Source organism: Xenopus tropicalis, chromosome 9 (genome assembly GCF_000004195.4).
Source record: "Xenopus tropicalis strain Nigerian chromosome 9, UCB_Xtro_10.0, whole genome shotgun sequence".
NCBI lineage: Eukaryota > Metazoa > Chordata > Amphibia > Anura > Pipidae > Xenopus > Xenopus tropicalis.
Window position 1 is genome coordinate 66,208,244 of NC_030685.2, and position 12,887 is coordinate 66,221,130.

General features: G+C 42.1%; 1 protein-coding gene across 2 annotated transcripts in view; it reads right to left on the minus strand.

The window, feature by feature from the left end:
* The window catches only part of pde11a (phosphodiesterase 11A), a 255,900-nt gene extending 243,702 nt beyond the window's left edge, over positions 1 to 12,198 (minus strand). For both annotated transcript variants that reach the window (XM_002934600.4, XM_031892908.1), the window contains exon 1: positions 11,000 to 12,198. In XM_002934600.4, the coding sequence (XP_002934646.1) occupies positions 11,000 to 11,776 (777 nt within the window). In that variant the 5' untranslated portion in view covers positions 11,777 to 12,198. The remainder of the gene's footprint in view (positions 1 to 10,999) is intronic.
* Positions 12,199 to 12,887: the final 689 nt, after the last annotated feature.

Below are 12,887 nucleotides of genomic sequence, written 5' to 3' on the forward strand. Positions count from 1 at the left end.
TTCTCCTTTTCACGACGGCAATCAGACGACGTCCACACCTGCATCATCATTAGCAACAGTTACAAAATCCTACTATCTCTTCCTATTAATTTTTAAAGTGCGGCATTGTCGGCTCCTAACAATGATCTGAAAGGAACATCTGTTGCCCGTCTGTGCCTGTCGCTCAGAGCCTCGTTAAGTCTGTTTGTATTGAAGTGCCTCGCTCTTCGCTTGTTTAAATAATACACGGGGCAGCGCACAGTCTGCAGGTACGAGATGATATCTATGGGCGAGGCAGCAGCAGCCACACTACAACCCAAACAAACACACAATAATCCCCTTAAAGACAATCAGTCACATAGGGTTTTGCTTTATGGTGCAGCTAATTGCCTATTTGTATGTTATACCCAACCCCAAACCTCAGCCAAAAACTGGGCATTAAAACAACCTGAAATAGAATAAGGAAAACATAGCGGGATTCAGAGGAAACTGTAGAGGCAGCAGCCTGACAAGGAAAGAACGGCTCTGGGGGAAAATGTATGATGGTAATGAGATTTTAAATTTTCTCATCCAAATGTTCAAAGAAAATACACCTACACCCAAACTAATGTCCTCTTAGATTTCTTACAGGCTGTGTGCACATCTTTAGATAACTGTAAGCAAAACAAGTGCCAAATTCCTTGGGGGCAAATATCATTTTCTGTGTGATTCGCATTTGCTCTGTGCACTGCCTTCCTTACAGCACATAAACACAGAGAGCAACCACACCAAATAATATCAAAATAAATAACATGTTTTATTTACATTGGTCCAGGCCCGGACTGGCAAACAGTTATATCTGTCAAATTCCAGAGAAGCTGCTGTATGATGCCATAGACACTCACTATTTGGTGGTCTGGTGGGGGGCTATTTGAGTCTGTGTAATTGAAATACCAAGGCCTATTTTGAATACCAGTCTGGGCCTGATCCCCACTGCTACTATAGAAACCATCTCTCCCTACTATACCTGCTATCCCACAGCCACAGTCCCTTCCCAGAGGCTATTATCCCACTGCTACTATAGAGACCATGTCTCCCTACTATACCTGCTATCCCACAGCCACAGTCCCTTCCCAGAGGCTATTATCCCCCCACTGCTACTATAGGCACCATCTCTCCCTACTGTACCTGCTATCCCACAGCCACAGTCCCTTCCCAGAGGCTATTATCCCCACTGCTACTATAGGCACCATCTCTCCCTACTATACCTGCTATCCCATAGCCACAGACCATTCCCAGAAGCTATTATCTCACTGCTACTATAGGCACCATCTCTCCCTACTATACCTGTTATCCCATAGCCACAGTCCCTTCCCAGAAGCTATTATCTCACTGCTACTATAGGCACCATCTCTCCCTACTATACCTGCTATCCCACAGCCCCAGTCCCTTCCCAGAGGCTATTATCCCACTGCTACTATAGGCACCATCTCTCCCTACTATACGTGCAATCCCACAGCCACAGTCCCTTCCCAGAGGCTATTATCCCCCTACTGCTACTATAGGCACCATCTCTCCCTACTATACCTGCTATCCCACAGCCACAGTCCCATCCCAGAGGCTATTATCCCCCCACTGCTACTATAGGCACCATCTCTCCCTACTATAAATGCTATCCCACAGCCACAGTCCCTTCCCAGAGGCTATTATCCCCACACTGCTACTATAGGCACCATCTCTCCCTACTATACCTGCTATCCCACAGCCACAGTCCCTTCCCAGAGGCTATTATCCCCACACTGCTACTATAGGCACCATCTCTCCCTACTATACCTGCTATCCCACAGCCACAGTCCCTTCCCAGAAGCTATAGGTCAACAAGAAAGAGACAAGCCTGACACATTTGATGCCTACATGGACACACCCATAAGCACTGGATAAATGTCAGCACTAAATGCATCAGGTTCTCTATTTTCTACATTGAAAGTGGTGATACCATGCCTGGGATTTTCTTTCTGTCTTTATATGAACATTATTTCCAACTGCCCTGCTAGGGTGTGGTCTGCCAGTAACTGGGTGAAATTTTGGTATAAAAAAACATTAAAGGGTATCCGTCACCCAAATACATTTTTTCGAATGCTTTTCCATAGGTTAGTAAAGCAAAATAAACTTTACTTACACTATATAAATTATTTTACAGCAAGCAGGCAAGCACCATTTTGTGGACACTGTTATTGAGTACAGTTTTGCGTACGGCAAGGGTACACTGGGAGACAGCAACAAATCTTCATTGTCGCAGGCGACTAATCTCCCCGCAATACCATTCCACTGGCTAGAATGTAAATCGCCAGTGGGATGACATACGCTTGCTGTGATGTCCCGCAGTCGCCCGAAGTTGCCTTGAGAGGAAACTTCGGGCGACTGCGGGACACCGGCAATTTACATTCTGGCTGGTGGGATGGCATTGCAGGGAGATTAGTCACCCCTGACAACGAAGATTTGTAGCACCCCTGCCCTAACCCCAAAATGTTGCTTATGCGCCATCTAGGTGTCATGTAGGAAGTGCTGAAAGGACAGTGAAAATATTCAATTTAAATATCTGATCTGTCAACCATATATTGCCTGCCCCGCCTCAATGCTGCAGGCAACTTATAATTCACAAATAAGATTTTAAAATGCATTTATTACAGGTATGGATGATTAAATAAAAAACAGGTTTCAGGTTTCATTTGCAAAATACTTATTATACAGCTTTCTAAGTGTGGGTAACATGTCCCATTTAATATGGTTATTTGAAGAAAAATAGTTCCAATACAGAACGCCGTGGCACCTCCAATCAGTGAGTAAGTACAAGTAAAGTTTACAAAACTTTTAACAGAATATATGTTAAAAATGGTCACAGTATAAAAGCATCGGACTGGGCCACTGACCCAGGACCCCTCCCTGTGGTCTTCAGTGATCCCAGGACACCCCTGCCCAGTACTGCAGTGTAATATTACCTTCCTGTATATAACCTGTATGATCTGTTTGAATAATAGAATTATATTTACATTCCCCTAGTTCGCTGGCACCCAGATAGTAATGTACAGGACAGACTGGCTAAAATTGTAATTGAGAATTTTCTATCTATCTATCTATCTATCTATCTATCTATCTATCTATCATCTATCAATCTATCTATCCATCTAAATATCTACCATCTCTGTCTACCTAGCTAGCTAGCTATCTGATGCTTTATAAAAGCTTCCTACCATAACAAGACCTTCTTCTAAACAAATAAAAGCAAATGTATTCCCAAAGGAGTAGTTTCCCATTAGAGAGAATGTTACAGAAGATACCAGCTCAGTTTCTTCTGCTGACATTTTGATGAGCTTTTACTTAGTAACTGACAGGTTGATAAGCTCATATACATCTTTCTCTTCTTCAACAGATCTTGTTATACCACAGGAATCAATAGCCATTAATTTTGGTTTGGATTTTGTCTACAAATTGGTAGAAAACATAATAATGCATCTCTTAGGAATTGTTCACAAGTTAATAATTTAGCAATTGAACAGAGGGTTTTCTTTATTACATGTAATTACATAGTTACTGTGGTTTAAATACTTGCACATTGATGTCCCAAATCAATAAAAAAAAACCCTTTCACACATATTGATTTAGAAAATATACCTTTAGTGGGAGTGGTGCAGCCAATCGCATTAAGCCTTCCTACAACAGTCACAGTGATAATATAGGGGTTCACTACCCCTGCTCAACTAAAGGAGTAATTAAAAATTAATTTAACTATTTCATTTAAACGTATTCATTAACTTGGGAACTAATTCATATTGGGCAGGTTGTCAAAAAAGCAGAAATTTACCCAAGGGCTGGCAAAAACCAGACTGATCTGAGTCATTTTCCTTTTTCCTTGACTTTTTACTATAGCAGTTCACAGTTCTAACTTCCCTAAAAGAGAAATAGAAAAAAATAACCTTTTTAGCCCTTCTTCTAAAGGACATGACACCAAGGGGCATATTAATTACCATTAGAGACAAACATCCTCAGTGATGTTGCCCATAGCAACCATTCATCTTTGCTTTTGTTTTCTAACTTATAGATGACCGTTCAAATCTAATTGTTAATTTGTTGCTATGGGCAACATCACTGGTGATGTTTGTCTCCAATAATTAATATGCCCCACATGTGACCAATTGTACACCAGTTGCTGAATCCATTCAGTCTATTCCACTTCCGATAAAGTCACTTGGCGATTATGTTAGAAATGATGTTATGGTGCCATCAAGATGAGAAGATCCTATTTTTGCTGTAGTGTACACATTGACAGGATTGTGTAGATAGATAGATAGATGATAGGAAATTCTTATTGAGAATTAGGACAATTTTAGCCAGTCCCCCATATGTATTTGTTAGTATCTGGGTGCCAGTGGACTGGAGGAATGTAAATATAATTCCATTGTTTAAAGAAGTCATACAGTGTTAACATGGAAATTTGAGGGTAGAAGCTAATATTACATTGCAGAGTCTCAAAGCTCCTCCGCCCCAGCCCAGGAGGCCCCCATTGTGCAGGGAATACACTTCACCACAGCTCATACTCTTTACTGCTTAATTCAGGAGCACTTTTTTCCATGGGGGAAGCTCACACAAGTACACGTTTCTAACACAAATCACTGGAAGTACTAAATTTTAGCAGAGGTGGGACAATTTATAAAGAAAATTTAGGGGCCAGACATATATTTTTAGGGGCAAAAGCAGAACATTTAAACAGAAAAATATAAAAAAAAGTCCAGAAATGAAGGTATTTTATTGCAGGACTAGGGCAATACGCCATTTGGGCAATAGCAGTCACTCAATAGTGAAACACAGCCTAGTAGTTTGTAATCTCCATTACATGGAAAGGCAAGTCCATCTGCCCTATTGTTAAACTCAGAAGATAAAATATGAGACTTATGATACATTGCCCCAGGCTTGGGATGTATATAAACCCAATGAGCAGCAGCTTCTCTTTTTTTTTTCCTAGGATGCTTGGTGACTTGTTACTCTTAAGGTGGCCATACACGCTAAGATCCGCTTGCTTGGCGATTTTCTCCCAATATCCCCATCTATGGTTGGGCAATATCGGGCTAATTCTGGCCCTGGGGCAAAATGAACAAATTAGAACGACGGGTATAGGCGCAGTATGTTCGGGGACCGCACTCCAATCCGACTAAATTTTTAAACCTGCCCAATCAATATCTGCCCATTTTCAGGCCAGATGTCGGTCGTTAGTGCCCATTCATGGGCTGATAAGCTGCCGTGTCGGTCTAAGGGACCGATATCGGCAGCTAGAATCGGCCCGTGTATGGCCACCTTTACTACCCTAAAGCACACCCAAGTTTATTATAAGGAAAAGTCCTTACAATAAACATGGGTGTGCGTTGGGGCAGTAAACTATAATATTTGTGTACATTTATGGAAATATCCCCAGAAAACACACCATTTGCAGCACAGATTCGCCTGATGAGTTTTATGATATGTGAAAGCGTCAGTCAGTTTTGATTTCCCTGGGGTGTTTGCTTTTTATGAAATCTATCATTTTATAGGATTATTTTGTAACCAGAGAATATAATAATGATGTACCTTTTTTGGAATTACTGATTAAAGATGGTTTTTCCCCAGTCCCTTGTTACAGACAGAGTTCATATAAGGAAAGTGTACTGAGTTTTTAACAGTTTTAATAGGGGTTAATGCTCCATCTAATATCTCTTAATGGCAAAATAAATTATAGAATGCCTCTAATTAGACAAAGAATTATGTATTTGGTAGACTTACTGGCATGCAGAAATGCATTAATTAATGGTAACATTTCCCCACCCCACTCAGGGCCATTTTAATGAATGGGCAAACAAGAATAAGCCCACAAGAATAGGGGGAATATATTTCATCTGGGATAACTTTTGGCAGAAGCGTCCTGAAGAGATGACAGAATCCTCATTTTAATCAAATGGAAGAGCTCTATTGTACAGCTATTTTAATTCCTTTGCCTTTTCTTGGGGCATCAGCACTTCACCATGTTTCTTCTCCCAGGGCCGTTGGGCGGCACACCTGGGGAACATGTCTACTTCAGTAAGCGCAGATCATTTATTTACTGCTAGCCTTGCTAAATTGAACTTCACATGCTTGAGGGTTATTCTATCACAAGTTTCTTGGGCCAATGGGGGCCCACCAATGACCCTGAATCCATACCCTGTAAAAGTGTTGTAGTTCAGCCCAATATCTGAGTGTCTGACACAAACAATCATATCTGAACAAATCTCATTTCCTTGAATACTGCATTAACATATACTGTACACCTTGCAGCTTTCTTTAGATCGATGCCATGAGAGCACAGAATAAACTAAAGGTATGGTTAACAAACAGGATTAAATTGTTTCTAAATCTAATACTGGAGGCCGTCACCCATGGGCCCATCATCCCAGTTTTGAAGACCCCACCCCACCACAAAACCACACCCCCACTGTGCACCTCCTATTGCGAGCGCAAACCCATCCCTTCATCCCCAGGCAGGCAGCAGGCCTATAGCAGAGGCAGGGCCAGGGCTCAACAGGATTTCTCAATACCATACTGTTTAGGATTAAATATACAAAATACCTATGTATGCTTGGCCCACCCCTGATGCCTCCCCTGCCTACCCCTTAGTTCCCGCCCCACTAGCAAAGTCTTGAATGGGTATATGTGAAGAAGTAATGCATGAGGGGTTAAGAAGTAAATTATTACAAGATTGTGCACCTCTTAAAACTGCAACATTGTCAGTTCCGCAATAAATTCAAGTAATTTTATATATTTACGTTGTCCTTCTTCAGTTTGTTTGTTTCAGCAAACTTTGTTGGGATTGGATCCCAATAAAGACCTATCCAGGTGTTCCTTGAAAACATATTCTCCTTTGTATAAAGCAAGGTATCTTTATGTTACTATATGTGTTGCTTTCATTTTCCGTAATCTTAGGTCCAAAACTACCAATATGCCATAGTGGGTTCTACATGGCTCACACCAGAGGTCTCTTTTCAGGAGCAGAGGTCTCTTTTCCGACCACAGACTGGAAATCCTCTCCCCAAGCTGTAAGCAGCACTGACTAAATCTGCTCACGTTAAATGATACAAAAGAGGATAAAAGTAGTACTTTCCCTTATGCTGCGCTAGTTTCAATGATCTGCTGGAACATTTGCAGAACAAGCGTGAGCGAGGCTGGGTACGTCAAAAACTGGTTTGCCGACAATGCAAGACATTCTGGCGACGCTGCAGTTCACACAGCGCATGATCCCTTGCTAAAAGGGAAACTCTGGCTTTAAAATTTGTTAAAGAGCCCCACACAATACAGAAACCCCTAAAATATCACTGTAATCGGTTCCTTCAAAAAATATGAATACATACAATTTTTATTTGTTGAAATCCAGCTGCAAAAAAGTTTGAAATCCTGGCAGGGGAGGAGGGACTAAACATTGACAAATTGTAACAACTTCCCCACAGCTTACAGACAGCATGCAGGAACTACATAACCCACAATGCATTGCACTGTGATGTTCCTTTCCTTATTGACATCACATGTGCAAGGGATTGTGGGATTTGGAGGATGCAGGCTGAAGGCAGACTGGAATATGAATAGGAGAGGGACTGAATAGAAAGATAAGGAATAAAAATTAACAATAATAATGAAGTTGTAGCCTCACAGAGCAATAGCTTTTTGACTGCCGGAATCAGTGACCCCCATTTGAAAGTTGGAGTGTTGTAAGTGAAAGGCAAATAACTCGAAAATTATAAAGACAATTATAATTATTGTCATTATTATCACCATGTATTTAGAGAGTGCCAACATATTCCACAGCACTGTGCAATAAATGGGTGTAGACATTAAATATACATTAAACATACAGATTTGTATGTCCCAAAAGAGCTTACAAGACACATTTCAGCTTGTTTTCTTTACTATATAATTATATATTTTTTAAATTATTTATCGTTTTTATCTGCACCTCTCTAGTTCAACATTTCAGCAGTTACTAGGGTCCTTCTAACTCTAGCACCAGGCTATGGTTTGACAGACTGAAAGAGGAATAGCAGAAGGCCTGCATAGACACATGAGCTCAAAAACAGTAGAAATAAAATCTATGGCACACAGAGCAATAGTGTTTAAGTTGCTGTGGTCGACCAAACCAACGACCATAACAACACAGTATATTAAACTGCAAGCTGGGAATGCAGAAAACCAAATGAAAAAGGCCACTCTATGGCATGCTATTCTTTTAGAAAGGGTTTAAAGGGGAAGTTCAAACTTACATTAAATTTTACTAGGACCTTTCATTAATTATTTTGCATGGTTCTTGAATTATAGGTACAGGATCTGTTATCTGGAATGCTTTGGACTTGGGGCTTTCTGAATAACTATACCTTAAGCAACAAATCCTTCAAACACTTATGTTCTCCATGTAGTAAGTATGGGTGGCCGTACATGGATTTAAGCTGCCAAGTCAAGTCCTTCAGACCGATCTTATCTGCCCGTGTCTAGGGACCCCCACCAGGCCAACCCGACATATATTTAGCCAAAATGCATCATTACTCAAATATCCCCCACCTAGGCATATTGGGGGAGAGATTAATTCATCTGGCGACCTTGCAAATAAGCGGATATTATAGTGTGTGGCCACCTTAAAGAAGGAAAGGCTAAAATAAAAAAGTTTGGCTTTTTACTCCACTGCGCATGTGTGAAGACCGAAGAAGGAAGAGGATCACTTCGTTGCATATACCCTGGCCAGTGCAACACCATCTGGGGGGGTTTCAGGTAAGCGATTACAATCACTGGGGGGTGCCTAACATTTTGCAACTTTCCTTTTCTTTTAAGGAAACCCACCAACAGAAGAATGTCTAATGGCCAACTATCCAGTATAAGGGAAAGTTGCTCAGTACTGAAGAGACATTCTCCATCGAGTAAAGCATATGAGACAATCATCACAATGATCCAGCCAGCTCAGTGAGGCTCTATATACTCTCGGCACCAAAGGCTCAGTGTTAGGTGACAAGCTGGGTAACAGGCAACCAATTATAACACTAGAAGCACTGCAAGAAAATGACTGAATATTTGCCCTCTTGCCTTCCTCAAGCCCCCCTCCCAGGGCAGATAATGTGCCCTGTCACTCCTAATAGCCTTCCAAGAAAAAGAGTTGCTTGGCCGAATTCTAGTCTAAGAAAGGACTGCTGAGTTGGCAAAGACACTGAGTACGAAAAAAAAGGAATAAATTGTAAGCAATGCACTAATAAGAGTGAATAGGGGTGGGGGAGTTTGTAAAATGGGCTGACAGTGTTATTGCACTTTCATTGTACTGACAGTAGTAAAGCACTGCATTAATGATAGGTGTTATATAACTATAAATATATCTGCATCTGTATGCCAAGAAATCATTACTGCCCTAATACTTAGGGATTTAGGCAGCATGCTAAAAACTGATAACAACATCCTATTTATGACCCATCATACACATATATTATTCATAGTTTGAATCATTTCAGCAGAACTTATAAAAATGCAGAGCCCTCAGTGTTTCATATGTTTAGCAGCCCTTCTGGGGCAAAAATACTGTGTAAATAAGGAGATCCCCATTGGTTTGTACTCACTATAGGGCTCGTTTACAAACACAAGTGCAATTTTCAGTGCATTATGCCATTTTCCCCCCCACAATTTCAATGCAAAAGCAGCCACAAGGGAAGGGGGGTGAGGTCTGACACAACTGTGCAATTGGTCATGTTTTCCCACAAATTGTACGCTCTGTGATGCTCTGCATCAAACTAAGGTTTCTATATGATTCTTTAGGTGCATGTCTGTTACACATATTGACAGGACCTGGAGTTGGAACCTTGGAATTACTGCCAGCGGAATGGTGCAGGTAGGTAGGTGTGTAATTAGGTGCACTATGCACAATTTTGGTGGTGGGACAGACGCATTGACGCAGAGCACAACTATAGGAAAGTGTATGTACATGTTTAGATGCGCAATGACAGCTTTCATTTTTCCATAGCCGCAAATGTCCCTGAAGTGGTAAATGAGCCCTCATGTATGGGATATTGGGTATGACTAACAGGCAATAAGAGGGCCAACCAATCCAAACAACAGCTGGAATGCAAGAGGGTTGGGTTTCCCAAATGGCAGGTTTTCCTTAAATCCAGTGAATTGTTTGTATTCCATCAGTTCTACTGCAAAATATTTCTTCTGGAATCTTAACTCAAGGGAAAAAAATATAATTTAAATAACTTTTCTGTATTTAACATCCCTGCTATTTATATTCCCTGCTGGCTTAGCATGCTGAGTGTTTTATACTACCAACAGCAACTGTATATCCAGTTATTATCCTTTATCCAATAACATGTTCTGAAAATGTGTTTTATGATTATAGGAAATTATGGGTAGAGTCAGAAGAAGACACTAAAAATCTCCACAGTGTTCATAGGCAAGCATAGAATGAAAGCTACAAAGAATGGCAATGATGGCATCTTAGGGAATTTCAGCCACACATAATATAAGTGAAACATTCAAGTTCTTGGTTAAACAGCTAAAAATTGCACTGGGAATTAGCCTATTCCGGTAAGACATTTGTCTCCTGTGTTTCAACCATCTACAAAGCATTGGCCCAGAACAGAAAGCCGCTGACCCTTTGTATAACTTTCCCAGCCTGCTTGAAACAGCCGACTTTAATGAGAATACTGACACCAGGCCACTGTCTTGGAGAAAATATAACTTAAACCACCCTCTACATCACTATGTACTGATAAACCATCATCAATACCCAAAACCTTTGACAGCTGTCAATTACTATTACAGCTGGGCTTTATAATGAGGTTCTGCAGGATCTGAGGCCTACAAAATGTTACAAGCTCAAGCAGATAATCAAACCACATGTACAAAGAGTTCAATGAAAGGGATTACATATTTACCCTATCAACATACATTTAGTCATTCCTTCCTTCCACTGCGACCCTGCAATCCCCACACTTGACTTTGGCATCAGCAGACTTACCTGGTAAGCATCGGGAATGTTGACTGTCTCTCCATGCTCTGCTACATAACCAATAATGCCCTTGCCCCATGGCACCTGAACCTCATTTGAGTTCTCCGTACTGCACGAAGGCAGCAGAGTGGTCCCTGCGTGCACGTCGAAAAACTTGGACACCAAACTCTTCTTGTTAGCCGTCCCTTCCACCAAGAAAAGAGAACAGCGATCAGCATCTACCATAATGCATACAAAGATCAGAATTTTGTAGCACAGGCTGGTGAGGTTGAGTTCATTGGAGATATCCTTCACCAGCTCTAGAAAGAATGCTCTCTCGTTGTGCTCTTTTAAGTAGTATATGTAGTCAATAGCAGTTGATGGGTACTGGGGAATGTTGACCCTGGATTCCAGAAGAGCACTGAGAATATGTGCAGTGGTAGGAGGGAGAGAGCTGGCCTTTCTTAGCAAAGCTCTTCTTCTCATGCTGGTCAGGGGCTCCTGGGCTCTGGAATTAACATGTTCATCATAAGTCCTGTTGACATTGATAGCCTTTGACCTAGCAAAACTTTTCCTCAGCTCCTTCTGAGAAGCCCTCCTCTGCAAGCCATCCCCACGGTTGCTCCAGCAGTCTTTGCTCTTGTCATCAGCACTGGAGCTGGAAGGCGTTTTCGCCAACTGGTTCCTTTTCATCCACCTCTCCACCATTTGGTGCTTGCCCTTCCTGATCAAGTAGTCCTCAAACAGTTCTGGGTGATTGTCCAAATAACGTTCCACTTTAGAGAAGTCCAGCGCTGGCTCTGACATCTCTGCTGGGGGCCCCTGTTGGCTTGGTTTTTATAATCCTCAATCTTAGCTCCTTGGCTGAAGAGCTGACTCTCAAGTTTGCAGAAGCATGGTGGTGCCCCCCTCTCTCCAGGCTTCTCCTCTGCTGCACTGCTCGCTGGGGATTCCCTCACTGCTTCAATCCAGCAATTCCCGGGCTAAATATAGAACCAGTGAGAAATACAAAGAAAACTAATAAGGAAACATTTAACAAGGAATGACTTTCTTCATCTTCCTTCTACTGCTCCTGGCAGAGAGAGATAGGGGTCTCCAAAAGGAACACAAGGGTTTCCTATGGTGCCAAGGAAAGAGCACAGGGATTGGGGATAGAAGCCCAGCTCCGCTCTCTCCCTGCGATCGCAAAGATGCTGTGAAGCAGCAGTAGCTGATCCGTGGGTGTCTGACGCTGCGACACGCCCCCCGGTGTCCTTCCCAAGTCGCTATCCAACACTGTCTGTACACGGCCAGCCTTATGGGTGGGATTCCGCCTGGGCGGCACAATACAAAGCCGCAGGGTCCTAAGTTACCGTAGCGCCGAGTTACTGTCCGTCCTGCTGAACCGCATGTGTGGGGCTGGAAGGCATCGCTTCTATCAATTCCCGGTAACTCTTCTGCTACTTACCCTTTACTTAGTGAATATGGTGCCCACCTATTCCGCAGCACAGAGATTATATTATCGTATTAGTGCAGGTAATGGGCATTTACTATGGATCTGACAGTAAATATTGCTTTTAGCCCCCAGCTCCTCAGTAAGGGGACCCTATCTGTAAGGCTATGTGCACTTAGTGTTTGATTTTGTACCTACAGCTCAGGCTTGGTGAGCTCCCTCAGGGCATTCCAACACCTAAAGGATTATGGGAACTGCATCATAACTGCATCACAAACACAGTAATGGTGCCTGGTATGGCTTTTCCTATTGGTTAGTTATTTTACTATAAGCTAAACAAACTAAACCACAGTGCAGAAAAATATCAGAAACCGTTACAATGCATGTGGCTAGTATCTGTTTGTTTTCTTTTAAGGAGAACTACACCCCCCCTCAGGTAGAAAAGCCCCCTTAATTGGCCTGTATATACACCCCCCCCCCCCCCCT